The sequence below is a fragment of the Zalophus californianus genome, chromosome 15, assembly GCF_009762305.2.
Source record: "Zalophus californianus isolate mZalCal1 chromosome 15, mZalCal1.pri.v2, whole genome shotgun sequence".
In the NCBI taxonomy this organism is placed as follows: Eukaryota; Metazoa; Chordata; class Mammalia; order Carnivora; family Otariidae; genus Zalophus; species Zalophus californianus.
Window position 1 is genome coordinate 29,054,937 of NC_045609.1, and position 23,026 is coordinate 29,077,962.

Sequence of the window (23,026 nt, forward strand, 5' to 3'; positions counted from 1 at the left end):
TTCCTCACTATGAAGTAGCTATAAGCTGCCCATGAGGCAAACTATCATAGAAAACAACCTTGTAAAAAATTAATAAATCTCTCCTGGTGCATGAAAATCAGCTAGTATATGCCTGATTCAACAGCTTTCTACCTAAGTGCCACAAATAAACTGAACCCCAGAGACAACAGATGGAAATAGAATAGCAAATCTTGGAATTTAAAAGATGTCTCCATGTTTGTACTTGACTAATTAATTAGAAGACACCTACTTGTCATGACTATTAATTATGTCCAATGTGGAAATCAAATTTTAGAAGGAGAACTAATATATAATATGCATCATTTTGATTACTTGTTTTTAAATAAAGGATGAGGTTCTTACATAAAAGTCCATAAGGTTTTTTAACTTCAGACTATAACTATAGAAAAAGAAATTACCCTATAAAGATCTAGTTTACGAAGTAGTGAAAATGATTAGATGGCTATGCAATAAGCTAGAAATTAGGAAATGTGAATATTAATTCTGAATCTGTTACTGACTTGGAATGACCTTAAATGATGTATCCAATCTTCTTCTCTCTCTGTACCAGAAAAGTGAAGAATAAATGTAATGCCATCTTTTTTTTTCCTGCGAGACAAACTGTGTGCAACTGAATAAAAATGGAATTGCATCTGTAGTGGATAGGATAAAACATGTTGGGGTTGATTTGAACTTTGGTGCAGCACAGTCTTATAAGTCAACATTTTTAATACCTGTGCAATGAATTTTTAAATGTCTGAAATGCTTTGAGATCTTCAGAAACAGTTTTACAAATGGCATATATAATCATTTTACTTCATTGGGCAAGTAAGAAACAGAATACCATCTAAGGTAGACATGAAAATTTTAATGCAGCAGTCTTTGGTTGACTTACTCTTAAAAGGCGTAATTCAATCAGAACTCTTTCAAGAGAGTTGGATTAATTACAAAACAAGGAAAGGAAGGCTATTCTCCCAATTGAGCTATTAACATAGTTCATCTAGCAAAAATCACTGAAGTGAATCTACTGCTTCTAGAACTATTGTTCTAGAAGATTAACACCTCCTGTTAATGCTCATTTAGCCCCCAATTACACTCTTCCTTAGACTGCATCTGAACAATCCCAAATCCATAGGTACTTTCCTTTTTAAAGTTTAAGTAAAATATATTTACAACTTCCATTTTTAGTGTTAATGTAATAGGAAGTTAGTTCTATATTACACTGTCCTTATAGACAAGCAATTTCTAGTGCAATATCATTGCATATCCCCTCATCCTAAATGATCTACAACATTTTTATTGCCATAAATCTTTACACTGCTGAAGTCTACTACTGGAATTCATCAGCTTCCTCTTCTCTATATGCTAGAGTACAACAACAACAAGCCTAACACTATTCAGTTCTACTTTGCTAAGTATTGATTTCAGAGGAGCCCAACATTGTTCTTGAATTCCAAGGTGAGCCTAGGATTATTCTCTATGTTCTTGAATTCCAAGGTGAGCCTAGGATTATTCTCTATGTGGTCAGTCATTATCCATCTGGAATTTTATTTTTCAATACAAGGATGTTAACCTGTAGTCATTCTTACTAAATAGATTTTTTTCTAATTTATTTCTATTTTTCCTCATGGATAAGGAATCATCTTAAATGCAATTCTTATCCTACAAAGTATTATGTACCCTTCTGGTTTGGGAGTTATCTGAAGGGATTAACTCACTCAGCTCAGTGAAAGAAAAAAGCATTGGTTCATTCCCGAACATCATCACTAAAGAGAGAACAATATTGTGCTGAACAATACCACCTGGAACCACACGGGAAGTTTAGGTACATAGGATATAATTATTACATGAGTTGGGATTTGGCAGAACACTGGGTCTAAGACCTATTTCTACCACAGATTGCCATGGCACAATACTCAGGACCTTAATTTTACTGCCCATCAAGAGACCATAAAACACATTAGAAGCAAATAATGCAACTCCTTTCTCAAAAGGTATCAATAGTTTAGGGGGGTTTTTGTTGTTGTTCTGTCACACAGATCTCCAACCCCTACAACACATATGTCCAGAAACATTCCATCTGATACGTTAAGAACAGTGCTGAATCTTATGTGCAGTACAAAACTGTACAGAATAGAGAGCATGTTCTTATGGAATTTACCATCATGGAAGATGACTTACGAGAATAATACAAATCAACATCATAATAACTATAACTTATACTAACTACATGCCAGGCATGGTGCTAAGTTCTTTATATACTGATTCCTTTTAAAGCATTTATGTACTTTATGCTTTATATATTGTTTCCTTAAAACAGGCTATAAGTTAGGTGTTATTCTTCTAACATTTTAAAAAAAGAACTATGGTGCCCAAATCAGTACAAACAGTCTAACTAGATCTGGCTGACTACAAAGCCATACCCTAACTTGCACTTATTGAAGAATAAGTGTACAAGCAATAAGATGCTAAATTGTATGACATGGATAAAAGCTAAAAATGACAAAGAAGGAAGAGCCTACATATTGACTAGAGGTCATAGGATAAAGTGTCATGAGGGAGGCTAGACTTCAGTTTTGCTTTAAAGAATGATCAGCAATTAAATAAGCAAATAGAAAAGGTCTAGATACTCTGAATACCAAGTTTTATAAACCTTGTGAAAAGAGCAGAAGGCCAGAATAGCATGGCATGTTTAGGGAGACAAGAGGGAGAGCAGGAGTATGTGATGTGTTCCAACATGGATGTGTATCTTAAGTACAGTATTTTAATTTTACATATTTTCATATCGATATGTAAATGTACTTTAGTCTACATAATGTCCGACTCAATAATGTCAACTTGAATTTATACAAAGGACTTCATAAACCTCTGGGAAGGGGAAGTGTCTTATAATGCTATTAAAAGTATTAAGGGTAAAAAAAATTTAAAAAAAAAGTATTAAGGGTAGAAAAAAGAAGGAATTAAATTCGAGTACAGATAATCAAACTTTATTTTATTTTATTCCACAAAACTAAAGCCCCAAGGAAATTTCTTGATTTATAACCTCTCAAATTAATACATAAATCTGGGCCCTATATAATAACTGAAGCTTATTACCATTACTATTACCATTCCTATGTAACATTAACCAGGAAGATAAAAACCAAACAGTCAAAGCAGATAACTCCAAGGATGCATCTTCAGATAGTAAAAACTGAAAAAGACTCCAGATGCTCAGGCTAATCTTGCTTTGTCATCTGGTTATTTCAGGCTGATTCATCCTGGAAAATCCATCACCTCATCTATCAGGGCCTCCTCTCACCTTTTCCAACCAAAGCTATTTTCAACATTAGTCATTTTGACAGTAGGAAAATGGAGAGATGCTTGTGCCCCAACTTAAAATATACCCAAAGGAATTGTTGAAGTATAAGCACTCACTCTTTAAAAAAAAAAAAAAAAAGAAAGAAAGAAAAGAAATAGCTAGGCTCACACTTAGGAGAGAAAGTACAGTAACTCCAAAAAAAAAAAAAAAAGTAAAAAACTAGAGCAAAGTACTCCAGGGATCTCTTTGGCCCAGGAAAAAAAAATCTCTCAAAATGATGTTTAAAATGTCATAGGGAGGGACAGAAAATAAAATCTAATGAATGAGTCCAAGAAAATAATTATAAGCAATCCACTGGTCATCCATAATTCACAGTTAAGGTAACATTAACATTTTGTGTTTATTTAAAGAAATGGATGGAAAATTATAAATGTTAGGGGAAAACCTAAATGATAAATAAGGCAAGGGGCCATCTGTCAACCTTTGGTATCCAGGAAGCTGAAGGGTTAATGCCCTTCTGAATTTTAAAAGTATACTAAAATACATCAATACTAATTGCCTGTAACCTGAGACCAAAACTTCAGGCATGCTTCCTTGCTCATAGTAACAAGAGCACCAACGAGTATTTATTGAGCTTTTGCCATGGATCAGATACTGTTGTGAACACTGCAGAGAATACAGCATTGAAGGTTGTGACAGACAAGGCTCTGTCCTTACGGAGCTATGTGCTGTCACAAAGAGGAATGATAAATATGGTTAGACCAGGGAACAAACCATGACTAATTCTCTGGTACAAAGAATCCTGCATAAGGAAGAATCTTTCTTGCTGAATTGCAATTTTACAGAGACCTTGCAATTTTACAGAGACCTGAATCTTTTCCAGGAGAAGAAAGTTTTTATATGTGTTTAATAGGTTTGGAGGCCTTTTAAGGGGCAGGATTGGAGATAAAAGGCAAATCCCATCAAGTCAGAGAAGAGTTGATGATAATTTGACTCTTTGAACCCTGCCCATCCTAATCCACAACAATCCATCTGTGGCTTTGGTACAGAACTTGGTTAAAATTCCTAGGAAGCTCTGCTACATTTGGAAGCAAAATGGGAAGTAAACAAAATTTGTCTTTGCTATTCTCTGCCACCTTCCTCGTTTGCTATGTCTTCTTGTATTCCTTTCTTTTTTCCTACCTTTTTGTCTATTTTGAAATTTTTTTTAATTCTTCAAAAATCAATGTTTTTGTTTACTATACTATTTTTCCAGGTCTCATTCTTAATATCCCTTCAGGAAGCCAGCCTGGGGGTTAATAAAATGAAGAGTTCTAGGTACACAATATAAAACCAAGTACAGTTTAATTTCCCTCACTTGATCCCTCTTACTATATCCCTACAAGTTCCTTTCCCTCTTTTTCCATTAGTCTTTGGTCCATGACTTTCTTTCTACTCTACCATCCTCTTTCCACTTCCCTCCACTTCCCCTTCATCTTTTCCAAGTAGAAAAAAATGATTATTAGATATAAGGAGAACTGCAGTTCTGTAATACAAAAGGATTGACAGTATGTTATGTGTGCAGTTAAGTTCATTTCAAAAGGATTTGTCCCTTTGAATTTAAGGCACTGCCTTGTGTGAATAAATTTCACCAGAACCATGGTTACTAAATATAAAACTCAGAAGATTGTGAAGATAAAGTTTTATGCATTTTCTTAGCTGTCTAAAGATATTATTTCAAAAATACTTTTGTGTTTTTGTATATACTAAACAATTTGCATGAGAGAAAGAGAGGTGGAGAGAACCAGCCCTGTTTTGCTTCTCACCAGGTACCTACTTTCAAAGGTATTTTTTTATTATTTTTTTTATTATGTTATGTGAATCACCATACATTACATCATCAGTTTTTGACGTAGTGTTCCATGATTCATTGTTTGCGTATAACACCCAGTGCTCCAGTCAGTACGTGCCCTCCTTAATACCCATCACCAGGCTAACCCATCCCCCACCCCCTCCCCTCTAGAACCCTCAGTGTGTTTCTCAGAGTCCATCGTCTCTCATGGTCCATCTCAAAGGTATTTTTAAGCCCTGGGTCTGGCATGCCTAGACATCCTCACCTTCCTACCCCCCCAGCCTGGCTCCCTGCAGGGGTACTGAGAATGAGACCTGGGAAACACCCAGGTCTGGAGTCAGACTGATTTAGATTTGAAGCCCATCTTTGTCTTATTAGCCCAATGACCCTAATTAGACAAGTTATTTAACTCTCTTAACCCTTTTTTCACCTTAAAATGGTGCTCATAAAACTATCCCCATTGTATTGTTATAAACATTTGATGATCTGATCCATAAATGTATTAATCACAATATGTGGCATATAATTGCCATTTAATAAACAGTATATGTGATTTATGTATACGTAAGTGTACAGACATTTACACCCCATGTGCCCATCTTTTCTTCACTCACACATGCAATTTACTTATCTGTCCTCAATGCCATTCAGGCAGAGTCCTGCCCTTCTGCCCTTGAAGCATTCACATTTTTCCAAATTCACAATTAGCTAATGCAAGAATCTAATCAATGAAAATGTGCTAATAAGAAAGGATGAGAGAAGAGGACAGTGACTACTGCCTGCCAACTCAAATATCCCTCAGTGGTAAAATATGGCTCTTGGAAACAAAACTATTCTAAAAATTGCATAGGCCAGAGCAGTGACTTATGGTATGAATTTTAAGTAGCACCATCTGGGAGATTCCTGTAGTAGCTCTATGTAACCGTGAGCACTTCCTTTACATGTGCTAATATGTAAGCCATCACTAATTTTAAAATAAATAAATAAAATTTAAATGGATATTGTGTCCTTTTTCATATAAATTAAAGTACATGCAGAGATGCTCCATTTACCCCAGAACATTCTACAAAATAAATATAACTCACAGGAAAATAGGGCAATGGGAAGGCTAAATGCTCATGTAATGTCAGTGATAAAGCAAAACCCAGAACACAATTCCCTTTTCAAGTCAATATTTCTAGACCTGACTTCATAAAGTGTAACTAAAAAAAGAAACACAGCTTTGAAAACGTCATCCAAAAGATCAAAAATCTGTGAATTAGACAATCACAAGAGAGTCACACCTTTTGCCACACTAACAGGAAAGACTTAAATAATGGACTCGGTGGCTGGCCATGCGAGTCAGCTACTTAGTCATTTTTCTAGACACTATCCATCATTGAACACATTCCCGAATTTCATGCAACCTAATTTAAACTTCTATCTGGCTGTTCTGATCAGAATAAACATTCAATCAGGTAAAAGCTTGACAACCCTGACACCTAGTGGTTGTGAGGAAATTGGTGAAGATCAGCTTGGGAAAATTAGCTAGCTAGTTACTGTGGCAGCACCTCACAAATACATAAAATTTAGTGATTACTAACATTTTTTAAAAAAAATACTGATTCTGAAAGCAACTCTATAAAAGTCTATTTTTGTTCTGTACTTATTGAGAGGTCTATACAAGGAGGCTAAAAGCCTTGCTTTTGTAAAGTATATTTTCCTTCCCCCTTACATATTTAGCAAAATTCCACTAATCTTCAGAGATCAAACAAGAAAACTAAAGGTTGATTCAGACTTTGGCATATTCGTGATTCTTTCCCTCAATTTTGTATGTACATCTATATCCTTTTCCTGGTCATCAAGTGATTTTTCTCCTCAAGTATCCCCTTGTCAAATATAAAAGCCATCTGGCCAAGCCATCACAGAGGCTTCCTTTATGACACTGAGGCGCCCTTAGTCAAAGGATAGTTACAGCTTCACAAACCAGCAGAAGTTTTCTTGAAGAGAGGTATAAGGACACATGTGGAAACCCCCAAACTGCACATCTAAAAGCAAGGGCCACAATGAATGCTTCAGAAGCCGTATGAACAGAGCAGGTCACAGAGCACAGCACAACCTACTTCTGCCCTAAACAGTAGAAGGTAAGTCTCCCCAGATCCACTTAAACCTGACAGGCAGGATGGCAGGAAGCATAAAGCGTTCATCTCCTCCACGAAGGAGAGTTCTGACTCCTACCTGCTGACGTTTGAAGGCTAAATAATCCAGATTTTCCAGCTCCTTCCCAAGCTTCTGGTAGGTTTTCTGGAGGTCAGATTTATTGGAAACATTTTTGAGAGACTCAAATGTTCTTTGAAACTGAAATTGAAAAACAAAAGTAAATCATTAGGCTAGCAGGACATTCTTCTCAAATGCCTAACTAGCTAAAACAGAGAAATGGTCCAGACTGAACCTCAGTTTCTCTCATTCATAATCCAGAGAGAACAAATGCTAATTGTCTTTCAATGAAATAACAAAGACTGATTATAAAGAATTAGAAACCATATCATAAGTATAACCAACATTATTGCATGAATGGGAAGCGCGTTTAGTCCTCATTCCAACAAAAGAGCATACCTCATTAAAAAAAAAAAAACCTGTGTTTTAGCATATACTGCTACTTCTAACGAAAAAAAATTGTGATGAATGTATAATTTCAAATCATAATGAGGAAGTACTAAAGGAGCTCTCACATTCCAATCATGGAAACAAATATATATAAAGGTAGCTGCTTGCCTCCATAGAAATATCCATGCAAAATAAGCACCCCACAAACTTCAGCCCGGAAGATCTCTCAGATCTCATATTTTGAGAAGGAAAGAAAACTAACATTTTGGTGATCGAAGCATATGTAGCACGTTCAGCAAACATTTATTCATTTCTGCTCTATAACGCAGAAATGATTTATAACAGTTATAAAATCAGTTCTGCTGAATCAGAATGTTTCTGTCCATTTTTAAGTCAGATACTAGATAAACACAAAGGAGACAAATTGCAGTGGATCACAGAATATTGTTCTGCTGCTAATAATTAATTAAACAAAGGAAGCTCACAAGAAATTCAATTCTTGGTTTATTTTAGTAAATTAGAACATACTTTGGAAGATTAGTGATTGAAAATGTCAAGTAATGTCACTTGCAATGACATTTGCATTTGCTCTCTCTTCATGTCATTTATTTCCCGTATTCTCACTGCATGCCTTTAGACAGATTTCTACAGATAGAGACTTCACCATCTTAAACACACCAGAATTCCATGGACTATGATGCTATGAGACAGGTTAATAAGATTTTATAGAATATTATTAAGTTTCCAGGGAAATGATTTGACCTACTATTCAAACTCTATGGAATAAGTCATATTATAATGGCATTCTACTGAATTAAAGCCTCAGTTTCATGAAAGCAACATGTTTATCTCGATCCAAGGTGACAGAGGAAAAAGAAACGGAAAACAACAGTGCTAAGCTTCCTCAGCACTACAGCAAATTAAATTCAACAAATAATCTTTTAGAACCTACTATGCACAAGGTACTATGAATATTAAACATATTTCCTGCCCTAAAGGAACTTATAAACGACTCAGGAACTAGATATGAAACTCAGAAGTGGGAAAGACATTTACTGAGTGCCTGCTCAGTGTCAGATACTTTTGTGCTTTCCAATTTAATCCTATTTCACTCCCCATTCTACAAGTGAGTACACTGGGACTCAGAGAGTATAAACCGGGTTTTTACTACAGTATTTGTGCTCTTTCTACAATACCACTAACTCTAACACAAGGTAAAGTAGTAAAGAGAATACAAAAAGAGAGAGAGAGAGATAAAAGCAATATGTGGTAAAACAGAAAAAAACTAGGTATAGCAATTGAAGGACTCAGGCCACATAGAAGACATGAAGAGATCTGCATTGGGCTTCAAATGGAAGGACAAGTTCTCAGAGCCTTAAATGGGAACAGATTCTACCCATCAATTTAAACAAAGTCTGCTAGTTTTCCCCATTTTATAGCATAGTAAACAAATTTCTCTTGACATAATTGTAATGACTTTTATATTAACTATCGTGTTGTATGATCATTTCTGTGCCTTGCCCATTTCTTGGTCCCTTCTCACTACATTCAAATCAAAATACCAAATCTAATATTCTAAACAATTTAAGTAATTTTGCTGACAATATAAACTATTTTACCAATCAATCAGTTTAATCCTAAGCACTTTATTTTCCCTAAAAAATATTAGCTCTACTTCTTAAATATTTCTTCTTCACATTTATTTCTGTGAACTTTATACCGCTCCAAATAGGAATTTTAGGGTAAACACATTTACAAGTCTTAAAAATAAAAAAACAGGGGCGCCTGGGTGGCTCAGTTGGTTAAGCGACTGCCTTCGGCCCAGGTCATGATCTCAGCGTCCTGGGATTGATCCCACATCGGGCTCTCTGCTCAGTGGGAAGCCTGCTTCTCCCTTTCCCACTCCCCCTGTTTGTGTTCCCTCTCTCACTGTCTCTCTCTGTGTCAAATAAATAAATAAAATCTTAAAAATTAAATTAAATTAAATTAAAATTAAAAAAATTTAAAAACCCATAAAAACCAAGCAATATGTCCATGGCCAAAGAAGAAAGGGAGACAATCCAGCAAGAATAAATCACCACAATATATTTCTATGAAAAATCAGTTTGTGTAAAGTGGAGACTTTAAAGTTTGAACTTTCATTATCAAGAGTTACACTCTCCACTTATCGATACTAAGTAGCTCAAAGGACTCAAACTATGATGATTCATTTATTTAAGTAGGTTTTTTTCCCATACAACAACAAATAATTGTCAAGGAAAGGTCATACAAAGTATCTGTAGTGTACTTTAGTTTAGATCCCTGTTAAATACACCCCATCTCTCTCTGCCCATATATATACTTAAAGATGCTAAAGAGTAAAAGCAATAATTTTACCTTGCAGATAAAGCTGACATTGCAAAAGATAAAAATAAGACAGTGATTAAAGTGAGGTTTAGATTTTACTTTTAAAAAATTAGATGTTGACTTTATTTGAGGATTTTTCATTCCAATAGGCCACTGTGCTTGATCACTGCAATAGACCTCTTGAGATTTTCTCATTAGTTCAGTGCATTGCAATTTCATTATGTTGACTATGTCTCAAAATAAATTCTCTCTCAGTTGAAGGTAAGTTGGGAAAGAAGCATAATTAATTGAAGAGATTTTAAAATTCCTAGATTTTACTTCTTCAAACTTTTGAGTGGAAATTTAAAATAAGCAAAGAAGCCCCAAAAATTTGTCAAACATTAAATTTATCCTGTGTTAATATTTTTCCCTTACTACAAAATTCAAATGTAAGATAAAAAAGCCCAATGAATAAATCTGACCTCCAAACAAGCCTAGGAATATAAAACTGACAAAACTGAATATCAAAATGGTCTCTGAACTGGGAAACAAATGCAAATTCTGTCCTATTTTATTACCTTATCAAACATCACAGGGCAGACAAGACAAAAATGAGAAGATGCAAACATTATCTCTAAGCCCAAAACTTGCCATTAAAGTAAGCATTATAAACACTCCCAGTGTGTTTTCTCATAAAATTCTTTTCTGTTCAGATTTTGGTTCAAGATGGCAATGTAGGAAGGTCCTGAATTCACATCCTCCCATAGACACACTGAAACTACAGTTATATATGGAACAGTTTCCTCTGGTAAAAAACCTAAAAACTGGCTGAGCAACCACTTCACATCAAGCAAATGAGAGGTAAACCTCAAAGGCTGAGACACAATCTCACCATAAACCCCATCCCCAGCATGGCAACCCACATTTGGGAGGAAACTCAAAACCCACAGCTATTCCTTGAGTATTAAAGGGTTTGTACACCACATCGGGCCAACATTTAAGACCAACACCTGAGAAAAACCTAAAACAAGTGGCTTTGAAGACCAATAGGGCTCATGCCCACAAGATCCACAGGGCTTTGGAAACCTGAGAAATGGCTCTTAAAGAGCTGTGTGCAGGAGCGCCTAGGTGGCTGAGTCATTAAAGCGTCTGTCTCTTGATTTCAGCTGAGGTCATGATCTCAGGATCATGAGATTGAGCCCCAAGGTGGGCTGAGCACTCAGTGGGGACTCGAGATTCCATCTCTCCTCTCTCTCTCTCCCCCTCAAAATAAATAAATCTTAAAAAAAAAAAAAAAAGAGCACTGCATGCAGACTCACCCAGCACAGAAGCAGCCCTTTGAAGATTTTATTTATTTATTTGGGAGAGAGAGAGAGCATTAAAAGGGGGAGAAACAGAGGGAAAGGTAGAGGGAGAAGGACAAGCAGACTCCTCACTGAGTGGGGAGCCCCACATGGGCTCCATCCCAGGACCCCAAGACCATGACTTGGCCGAAGTCAGACGCTTAACTGACTGAGCCACTTAGGCGTCCCTTTTTCTTTTCTTTTTTCTTTTTTTTTTTTTAGATTTTATTTATTTATTTGAGAGAGTGAGAGAAGCAGCTGCCCTTGAAAAGCATCCCAACTTTATGTGAAAGGACTCATTTGTCAATTTTACTTTATTTATATTTTAATTTTAATTCCAGTATAGTTAACATATGGTGTTATATTAATTTCAGGTAGACAATATAGTAATTCAAAAATTCTATGCATTACTCAGTGCTCATCAAGATAAGTGTACTCAGGGTGACTGGGTGGCAGAGTTGGAAGCATCTGACTTCGTTTTGGCTCAGGTCATGATCTCATAGTCGTGGGATCGAGCCCCACAACCGGCTCCACACTCAGCACAGTCTGCTTAAGATTCTCTTTCTCCCATCTCCCTCTGCCCCTCCCCGCTCTCTCACTCTCTCTCTCAAAATAAATAAATAAATCTTTAAAATATGTGTGTGTGTGTGTGTGTGTGTGTGTGTGTGTGTGTACTCTTAATCCCCATCACCTATTTCACCCATTCCCCCACCCACCTCCCTCTGGTAACCATCAGTTTGCTCTCTATAATTAAGAGTCTGTTTTTTGGTTTTTCTCTTTTTTCCTTTGTTCATTTGGTGTTTTTTTTTTATTTCAATTCCAGTTAACATAAAGTGTAATATTAGCTTAAAGTGCATAATACAGTGATTCAACACTTCCATACAACACCCGGTGCTCATCACAAGTGCACTCCTTCATCCCCTTCACCTATTTCACCCACCTGCCAAGCCACCTCCCTTCTGGTAGCTATCAGTTTGTTCTCTATAGTTAAGAGTCTGTTTCTTAGATTACCTTTCTTTTTTTTTTCTTTCCCCCTGCTTGCTTGTTTTGTTTCTTAAATTCCACATATGAATGAAATCATATGGTATTTGTCTTTCTCCGACTGACTTACTAAACTTAGCATAATACTTTCTAGCTCCATCTATGTCATTGCAAATGGCAAGATTTCATTCTTTTTGATGTCTGAGGAATATTCCTATATATATACACCACCTCTTCTTTATCTATTCATCAGTCGATGGACATTTGGGCTTTTTCCATAGTTTGGCTATTATTGATAACAGTGCTATAACCATTGGGGTGCATATAGCCCTCTGAATTAGTATTTTTGTATTATTTGGAAAAATACCTAGTAGTGCAATTGCAGGATCATAAGGTAGTTCTATTTTTAACATTTTGAGGAACCACCATACTGTTTTCCACTGTGGCTGCACCAGTTTGCATTCCCACAACAGTGCAGGAGAGCTGGAGCTCTCCTTTCCCCACAGCCTCACCAACACCTGTTGTTTCTTGTGTTGTTGATTTTAGCTATTCTGACAGGTGGGAGGTGATATCCCATTGAAGTTTTGATTTATATTTCCCTGACGATGAGTGATGTTGACCAGCTTTTCATGTGTCTGACGGCCATCTGTATGTCTTCTTTAGAAAAATGTCTATTCATGTCTTCTGCCCATTTTTAATTGGATTATTTGTTTTTAGGGTGTTGAGTTTTATATGTTCTTTGTATATTTTGGATATGAGTCTTTTATCAGATGTCATTTGTAAATATCTTCTCCCATTCCGCAGGCTGCCCTTTAGTTTTGTTGATTATTTCCTTCACTGTGCAGAAGCTTTTTCTTTTGATGAAGTCCCAATAGTTTATTTTTGCTTTTGTTTCCATTGGTTCAGGAGACATCTAAAAAGAAGTTGCTATGGTCAATATCAAAGAAATTACTACCTGGTTCTCTTCTGGGATTTTTATGGTTTCAGGTCTCACATTTAGGTCTTTAATCCATTTTGAATTACTTTTGTGTATGGTGCAACAGTGTCATCCAGTTACATTCTTTTGCATGTTGCTGTCTAGTTTTCCCAACACCATTTGTTGAAGAGACATTCTTTTTACCCATTGGATATTCCTTCCTGCTTTGTCGAATACTAATTGACCATATGGTCGTGGGTTTGTATCTGGGTTTTCTATTCTGTACCATTGATCTACATGTCTATTTTTATGCCAGTACCATACTGCTTTGATTAGTACAGCTTTGTAATATAATTTGAAGTCCAGAATTGTGATGCTTCCAGCTTTGCTATTTTTTTTAATCAAGGTTACTTTGGCTATTTGGGGCTTTTTGTGGTTCTATACAAATTTCAGGATTGTTTATTCTACTTCTGTGAAAAATGCTGTTGGTATTTTGATAGGGGTTGCATTAAATGTGTAGATTGCTTTGGGTAGTATAGACATTTTAACAATATTTGTTCTTCCAATCCATGAGCATGGAACATCTTTTAATTTCTTTGTGTCATCTTCAATTTCTTTCATCAGCGTTTTATAGTTTTCAGAGTACAGATCTCTTACCTCTTTGATTAGCTTTATTCCTAGGTATCTTACTGGTTTTGATGCAAGTGTAAATGGAATGATTCTTAAATTCCTGTTTCTCCTGCTTCACTATTGATGTATGGACATGTCACAGATTTGTGTATGTTAAATTTGTCTCCTGCACCTTTACTGAATTCATTTATCCATTCCAGGTGTTTTTTGGTAGAGTCTTTTGGGTTTTCTATATATAGAATCTGCAAGTAGTGGAAGTTTTACTTCTTCCTTGATGATTTGGATGCCTTTTATTTCTTTTTGTCATCTGATTGCTGTGGCTAGGACTTCCAGTGAATAAAAGTGGTGAGAGTGGATATTCCTGTCTTGTTCCTGATTGTAGAGGAAAAGCACTCAGTTTTTCCCCATTTAGGATGCTATTAGCTGTGGGTTTTTCACATATGGCCTTTATTACTATCCCTACTTTGTTGAGGGTTTTTTTTAATTAAGAATGGGTGATGGACTCTGTCAAATACTTTTTCTGCATCTACTGAATGATCACGTGGTTCTTATCCCTTATTTTACAAATGTGATATATCACATTGATTGATTTGAGAATATTGAACCATCTTTGCAGCCCAGGAAAAAATCCCACTTATCGTGGTAAATGATTTTTTTAATGTATTGTTGGATTCAGTTTGCTAGTTTTTTGTCGAGAATTTGTGCATTTATGTTCATCAGAGATATTGGCCTATAGTTCTCTTTCTTTTGTGGTGTCTTTATCTGATTTTGGTATCAGGGTAATGCTGGCCTCATAGAATGAATTTAGGAGTTTTCCTTCCTTTTCTATGTGTTGGGATGTTTGAGAATAGGTATTAACTCTTCTTTAAATATTTGTAGAATTCACATGTGAAGCCATCTGGTCTTGGAATTTTGTTTGCTAAGAGTTTTTTGATTATTAATTTCTTTGCTGGTTATTGGACTGTTCAAATTTTCTATTCCTTCCTGTTTCAGCTTTGATAGTTTATGTTTCTAGGAATTTATCCATTTTTTCAAGGTTGTCCAATTTGTTGGCATATAGTTTTCCATAATATTCTCTTAATAATTGTATTTTTGTGGTGTTGGTTGTTGTTTCTCCTCTCTCATTTGTGATTGTATTTATTTGGGTCTTTTCTCTTTATTTTTTGATAAGTCTGGCTAGAGGTCTATCAATTTTATTTTTTTCAAAGAACAAGCTTCTGATTTCATTGATCTGTTCTATTGGTTTTTTAGTTTCTATATCATTTATTTCTGCTCTAATATTTATTGTTTCCTTCCCTCTTCTGGCTTTAGGCTTTGTTTGTTTTTCTTTTTCTAGTTCCTTCAGGTGTAAGGTTACCCTGTATATTTGAGATTTTTCTTGCTTCCTGATATAGGCCTGTATTACTATGTACTTCCCTCTTAGAACCACTTTTGTTGCATCCCTAAGGTTTTAGACTGTTGTGTTTTCATCTTCCTTTGTGTCCATGTATTTTACTATTTCTTCTTTCATTTCCTGGTTCATCCATTCATTATTTATTAGCATGTTGTTTAACTTCCATGTACCTGTGCTCTTTCTAGATTTTTTCTTGTGGTTGATTTCTAGTTTTATAACATTGTGGTCAGAAAAGATGCATAGATATTCAATCTTTTTGCATTAGTTGAGAGTTTTGTGACCTAAAATGTGATCTATTCTGAAGAATGTCCCATGTGTACTTGAAAAGAATGTGTATTCTGCTGTTTTAGGATGGAATGTTCTGACTATATCTGTTAAGTCCATCTGGCCCAGTGTGTCATTCAAAGTCATTGTTTCCTTGCTAATTTTTTGCTTAGATGATCTGTCCAGTGATGTAAGTGGGTGGTTAACATCCCTTCCTATTATTGTATTATTATCAATTAGTTCCTTTAGCATTGTTATTAACTGCTTTATGTATTTGAGTGCTCCCATACTGGGTGCATAAATATTTACAATTGTTATATCCCCTTTAATATTATCTAGTGCTTTTCTTTGTCTCTTGTTACAGTCTTTATTTTATACTCTAGTTTCTCCGATATAAGTATTGCTACTCCAGCTTTCTTTTGACATCTATTTGCATGATAAATGTTTCTCCATCCCCTCACTTTCAATTTGCCGGTGCCTTTAGGTCTAAAGTGAGTCTTTTTTAGGCAGCATATAAATAGGTCCTGTTTTTTATCCTTTCTCACACCCTATGTCTTTTGATTGGAGCATTTAGTGCATTTACATTCAACGTAACTATTGATAGATATGTATTTATTGCCATTTTACTACTTGTTTTGTAGTTGTTTCTGAAGATTTTCTCTGATCCTTTCTTGTCTTTCTCTCATTCTTTTTTTGCTTATTTTCTCTAGTGATATATTTGGATTTCTTTCTCTTTATTCTTGCATATTTATTTTATTGATTTTTTTAAGATTTATTTATTTGTTTGTTTGTTAGAGAGGAAGAGAGAGACAGAGAGCACAGCAGGGGGGAGTAGCAGGCAGAGGCAGAGGGAGAAGCAGGCTCCCCGCTGAGCGAGGAGCCTGATGCGGGACTTGATCCCAGAACTCTGGGATCATGACCTGAGCCGAAGGCAGACGCTTAATCGACTGAGCCACCCAGGCATCCCAGTTCTTGCATATTTAGTAGTAGTTTTTGATATATCATTACCATTAAGTTTGTATATAACCTCTTCTACAAATAGCAATCTAAATCTATATTAAGTTGATGATCATTCAAGTTTGAACCCATTCTTTTCTCCTCTCCTCTACTGTTTTAGGTATATATTATTATATTTTATATCCTTTTTTTATGTGAGTTCCTTGACTTAAATTTACAGAAATATTCATTTTTACTGCTTTTGTGTTTCCTGCCTAATTTATACTATCATTTTTGGTCTCTCCTTTCCACTCAGAGTCCCCTTTCATATTTTTTTGCAGGGCTGCTTTAGTGGTCATGAACTACTTTAGTTTTTCTTTGTCTGGGAAACCATCGCTCCTTCTGTTGCTGAATAGAGTATTCTTGGCTAGGCTTTTCCCATTCAGAACCTTGAATGTATCATGCCACTCCCTTCTGGCTTGCCAAGTTTCCATTTAGAAATCCGCTGTTAGCCATATGGGTCTTCCCTTGTAAGATAAGGACTTCTTTTATCTTGCTGCTTTTAAGAGTCTTCTTTACCACTATATTTTACAAATTTACATACAATATGTCTTGGTATTGGCCTGCTTTTGTTGATTTTGATGGGAGTTCTCTGTGCCTCCTGGATGTGCCTATTTCCTTCCCCAGATTAGGGAAGTTTTCAGCTATTATTTCTTCAAATACATTTTCTGCCCCCTTCTCTCCCTTCTTCTTCTTCTGGGATTCCTATAATACAAATGTTGATCCATTTGATGGAGTCACTGAGTTCCCTAAATCTATTCTGTTGTATAATTCTTCTTTTGTTCAGCTTCACTGCTTTCTATTACTTTGTCTTCTAGATCATTAATTCATTCCTCTGCTTCTTCTAGCCTGCAGTTCATTGCATCAAGGGTGCTTCTAAACACATTTTTTGCACTCTTCATCTCTGATTCTTTTTTAACTCTTTTATCAATGTGGTAAGGGTGTCACTGATATCCTCTATAATTTTCTCAAGCCTGGTGAGTACCCTTACGATCATTGCTTTAAGTTCTCCATCAGGCATGTTACTTATATCCACTTCACTTAGATCTTTGACCATGGCCCTAACTTGTTCTTTCATTTGGGATAAATTCCTGTTTTCACATTATGTCTAAGTCTCTGCCTTCTTTACTGTGTTAGAAAAGCCAGTTGTGTTTCCCAGTACTGAAAGTAACAGCTCTACGAAGAAGAGGTCATGTAGTGCTCAGGGCCTGGAGCTTCAGGGAGTGTCTCCAGTGTGTGTTGTGTGCTCTCTCCTGTTGTTCTGACTCCTCTCACCTCTAGGTCAGTCATCTGCAGAGTCTCTCCCTGCCTGTTGTGGGCAGTGTTTGGTCCCTTGTCTGAATGTGGTGAGTTTTAAATGGGTGAGCTCTGGTCTGCTTGTGAGATGAGACCTGTTACCACCACCAGAAATGAGGCCCTGCATCTCTCTAGCTGGGAGATGTAGTGTGGGCAGGGATTTGTCTTGGTCTTCTGGGGGAGGGGCCAGCCATACTGGGACTGAGGCAAGCATGACCAATAAGGACATTTTGACCAGAGCACAGCACGGTGGGGCAGGGTTTGGTATAAGCAACTTAGGCAGCCAGTGTCAACAGTGCATTGCTTCACACAAGTGGCTCTGTGTTTATGCTGAGGTGCAGGGAGGGAAATGGCACTAGCCAGCTCCTTTGTTCCCAAAGAAGTACCTCCATGAATGCTGCCTCTCAGGGACGTGCTCCAAAAAGAGTGAATACTCTTCCCACTGTGTGTCCCACACACACTCTTCAGATCACTGTTTCCATGCTATCTGACCCCTGGGGTTGCTGGTCTATCTTCTCTCCAGGAGTAGCACAATGCCCTCCACGCTGTATCCCAGCCAAAGCCACTTAAAACTCCAGACTTTAAACCCCATTGGTTGCAAGAACTCACAAATTCAGCCCAACTAGTTTTCCAAGCCAATGGCTTTGGGGAAATGTTCTCCTTGTGTTCCCCTGTATGTTCCATCATCTCTTGCTCTTCTCTGTGACCAAGGATCCCTCCAGTCCAAAGCAGCCTTCTTTCTCCCCTAAACCATGTCTCTACACTTCCTACCTTCTTAGATATGGCCTCTAATCTGTTTAGTTGTTGTGTGTTCTGTCAGTCTTCAGGTCGATTTCTGGGATATTTAAGATGATTTGATAGCGGGTGCCTGGGTGGCTCAGTTGGTTAAGCGACTGCCTTCGGCTCAGGTCATGATCCTGGGGTCCTGGGATCGAGTCCCACATCGGGCTTCCCTTGCTATTCAGGGAGCCTGCTTCTCTCTCTCCATCTGCCTGCCACTTCCCCCTGCTTGTGCTCTCTCTCTGTCAAATAAAGAAATAAAATCTTTCCAAAAAAAAAGATGATTTGATAGCTATCTAGTTGTATTTGTAAGAAAAGGTCAGCCTGGGATCCTCCTATTCCACTGCCACCTTTCTGCACCCATGCTGTTTGTTTAGTAAATTCCACATGTGAGTGAAATCATATATTTGTCTTTCTCTGATTGACTTATTTCACTTAGCATAATACACTCTAGCTCTATCCACATCTTTGCAAATGGCAAGATCTCATTCTTTTTGATGGCTGAGTAATATTCCATATACCACATCTTTATCCATTCATCAGTTGAAGACATTTGGGCTCTCTCCATAGTTTGGTTAGTGTTGATAATGCTGCTATAAACATCAGGGTACATGTGCCCCTTCGAATGTATATTTTTGTATCCTTTGGGTAAATACCTAGTAGTGCAATTGCTAGATTGTAGGGTATTTCTATTGTTAACTTTTTGAGGAACCTCCATTCTGTTCTCCAGAGTGGCTTCACCCATTTGCATTCCCACCAAAAGTGCAAGAAGGTTCCCCCTTCTCCACATCCTCGCCAACACCTATTGTTCCTTGTGTTGTTGATTTTAACCATTCTGACAGGGGTGAGGGAGCATCTCATCATGGTTTTATTTGTATTTGCAATTCCGCTGCTGTGTATTTATATGAAGAAAATGAAAACACTAACTTAAAAAGACATATGCACCCTCAACTCTTTTTTCCCACAAATCAACTCTCTGCAGTTCCTACCTTCCATGGGTTTGTAGACATGCAGCTTTGTTCCATGTCTACAAAGACTTCTGACTGATTTCTTGGGTATTCAAAATGATTTGATATTCATCTAGCTATGTTTGAGGGAGAAGGCAAGCTTAAGGTCACGCTATTCCTCTATCTTAACTCTCCTGATCAGAAAAAATGTACTTTAAAACAAAAACTATAAAAGGTGAAAAAGAAGGGCATTACATAACAATAAAGAGGTCAATCAAATAAGATGATATAACATTTGTAAATATTTATGCACTCAACACAGGAGCACCTAAATATATAAAGCAAATATTAACAGACCTAAAAATAGATATAAACAGCAATGTAATAGTAGGGTACTTCAATACCCCATTACATCAGTGGATAGATCATCAAGACAGAAAATCAATAAGGAAATATCAACCTTAACACATTAGACCAGATGGACTTAACAGATAAATAAAGCACATTCCATCCAAAAGCAACAGAATACACATTCTTCAAAAGTGCACATGTAACATTCTCCACAATAAATCATGTTAGGTCAAAAAACAAGTCTTAACAAATTTAAGAAGCTTGAAATTATACTAAACATCTTTTCTGAACACAATGGTATAAAACTAGAAATCACTTACAAGAAGAAAACCAGAAAACTCACATATATGTGGAGATTAAATGGCATGCTACTGAACAATGAAAAAGAACAAAGACTAAAGTAAAGTTGCAAGATACAAAATCAGTATACAAAAATCTGTTGTTTTTATATACTAATAACTATCAGGGAGAGAAATTGTAAATATTCCATTTACAATTGCATCAAAAAGAATAAAATACCTAGGAATAAATTTAACCAAGGAGGTGGAAGACCTATACATTGAAATCTGTAAAACACTGATGAAAAAAATTGAGGAAATAAACGAAACACAAATAAATGGAAAGATATTCTGAGATCATGGTTTGGAAAAATTATTATTGTTAAAATATCCACACGTCCAAAGCAATCTACAGGTTCAATGCAATCCCTATCAAAATTCCAATGATACTTTTTTGAGAAATTGAAAAATAATCCTAAAATCTGTATGGATACACAAAAGACCCTGAGTAGCCAAAGCAATCTTGAAAAAGAACAAACTCAAGGTATCATGCTCTCTGATTTCAAATAACAAAGCTATAGTAATAAAAAATATTTAATATTGGCATAAAAACTGACATAGATTAATGGAACAAAACGGAGAGCCCAGAAATGAACCCACACATATATGGTAGGTATCATGCTCTCTGATTTCAAATAACAAAGCTATAGTAATAAAAAATATATAATATTGGCATAAAAACTGACATAGATTAATGGAACAAAACGGAGAGCCCAGAAATGAACCCACACATATATGGTCAATTAATTTATGACAAAGAAGCCTAGAATATGCAATGGGGAAAGGACAATCTCTTTAATAAATGGGCATCCAGAAAAACTGGACATGCAAAAGAATGAAACTGGACAACTATCTTAAACCATACACAGAAATTACTAGAAATGGATTAAAGACTTGAATGTAAAACCTAAAACCATATAACTCCTAGAAGAAAACATAAGCAGAAAGCTCCTTCGCATCAGTCTTGGAGGTAATTTTCTGGATTTGACACCAAAAATAAAGGCATCAAATGCAAAAACAAACAAGTGGAACTAAATCAAACTGAAAACCTTCTGCACAGCAAAGGAAACCATAACCAAAATGAAAATACAACATACTGAATAGGATAAAATACTTGCAAATCATACATCTGATAAGGGGTTAATATCCAAAATGCATAAAGAACACATAAACTCAATAGCAAAAAGAAAAACAATCTGATTTAAAAATAGGCACAGGATCTGAATACATATTTTTCCAAAGACATACAGATGACACAGAGGTACATGAAAGGTGCTCAATATCACTAAGCATCAAAATAATGCAAATCAGAGCCACAAAGAGATATCACCTCACACCCATTTGAATGACTATTACTAAGAGACAAGAAATAACAAGTTTTAGGGAGGATAGGAAGAAAAGAAATCCTTCTTCACTGTTGGTGGGAATGTAAATTGGTACAAACACTACGGAAAAGAGTATGGAGGTTCCCCCAAAAAATTAAAAATAGAACTACCATATGATCTAGCAACTCCACTTCTGGGTATTTATATGAAGAAAATGAAAACACTAACTTGAAAAGATATATGATCCCTATGTTCATTACAACATTATTAATAATAGCCAAGATGCTAAAACAACCCAAGTGTCCATCAACCAATGAATGGACAAAGTAAATTTGATCTAAATACACAACCAAGTAATTTCAGCCATAAAAAAGAAGGAAATTTTGTCACTTGTGACAACATGGATGGACTTCAAGGGCATTACAGTAAGTAAAATAAGTCAGACAGAGAAAGACAAATACCATCTAATCTAACATGTGCAATCTAAAAAAAAAAAAAAAACCAAAACAAAACAATAACAAAAACAAAAACAGAAAAAAAGAAAAAGAAAAACCAAGCTCACAGTTACAGAGAACAGAGTAGTGGTTGCCAGAGGCAGGGGTAGGTGTGGGAGAAATGGGTGAAGGGAATCAAAAGGTATAGACTTCTAGTTACAAAATAAGTAAGTCGTGGTGATATAATGTACAGCATGGTGACTATAGTTAATAATAGTGTATTACATAATTACAAGTTGCTAAGAGTGCAGATCTTAGAAGTTCTTATTACAACGAAAAAACCTTTGCAAATGTGTATGGTGATAGATGTTAACTAGATTTATTGTGGTAATCATTTCACAATATATACAAATATTGAATCATTATGTTATACACCTGAGACTAATATGATGTTGTATATCAATTACACCTAAATAAAAATAAATTCCTTTCCATTCAGAAATAATAACAGTAATCTACCAAATAAAACAACAGAGACAATGATTGCTCATCTCCCATTAAAATAACTGAAAATCTGTTTTTCAGAAAAGAGAAGCATGAATAGGGCAGCAAGGAAAATGTCTAGTTGGACTTGGCATTCTTTCTTTCCTAATACATTTTCCTCCCTTTTTCTGACAACATAATGTTTAATAAATTTAAGCCAATGTTCTACATAAACTACACATTCAGTGAGTTCATGAAAATCATGTAGATTCATAGAGTAATTTGAGAAAGACGACAAGAAGAAAAACCATCTGAAGCAGCAGAAAAAGATCCAGCCAGGGCTCTGGCAAGTAAAACTTCCCTGGCCCTCACTGCCAATGCCCTGGCTTCCTTTTGCAGTCAGATCAACAGATTGAAATAACTCCACAGCTCCAGCAGCCTAATAACTCCCACAATAAAAAAGTATCAAGGAGCATTGTTCCAAAAGAGCAGCCAGCTCAACAGTT

At 36.1% G+C, this 23,026-nt stretch overlaps 1 protein-coding gene across 3 annotated transcripts in view; it reads right to left on the reverse strand.

The window, feature by feature from the left end:
- Window positions 1–23,026, reverse strand: part of CTNNA3 (catenin alpha 3) — a 1,953,765-nt gene that overhangs the window by 1,690,508 nt on the left and 240,231 nt on the right. For all 3 annotated transcript variants that reach the window (XM_027595012.1, XM_027595021.1, XM_027595027.1), the window contains one exon: window positions 7,350–7,469. In XM_027595012.1, the coding sequence (XP_027450813.1) occupies window positions 7,350–7,469 (120 nt within the window). The remainder of the gene's footprint in view (window positions 1–7,349; window positions 7,470–23,026) is intronic.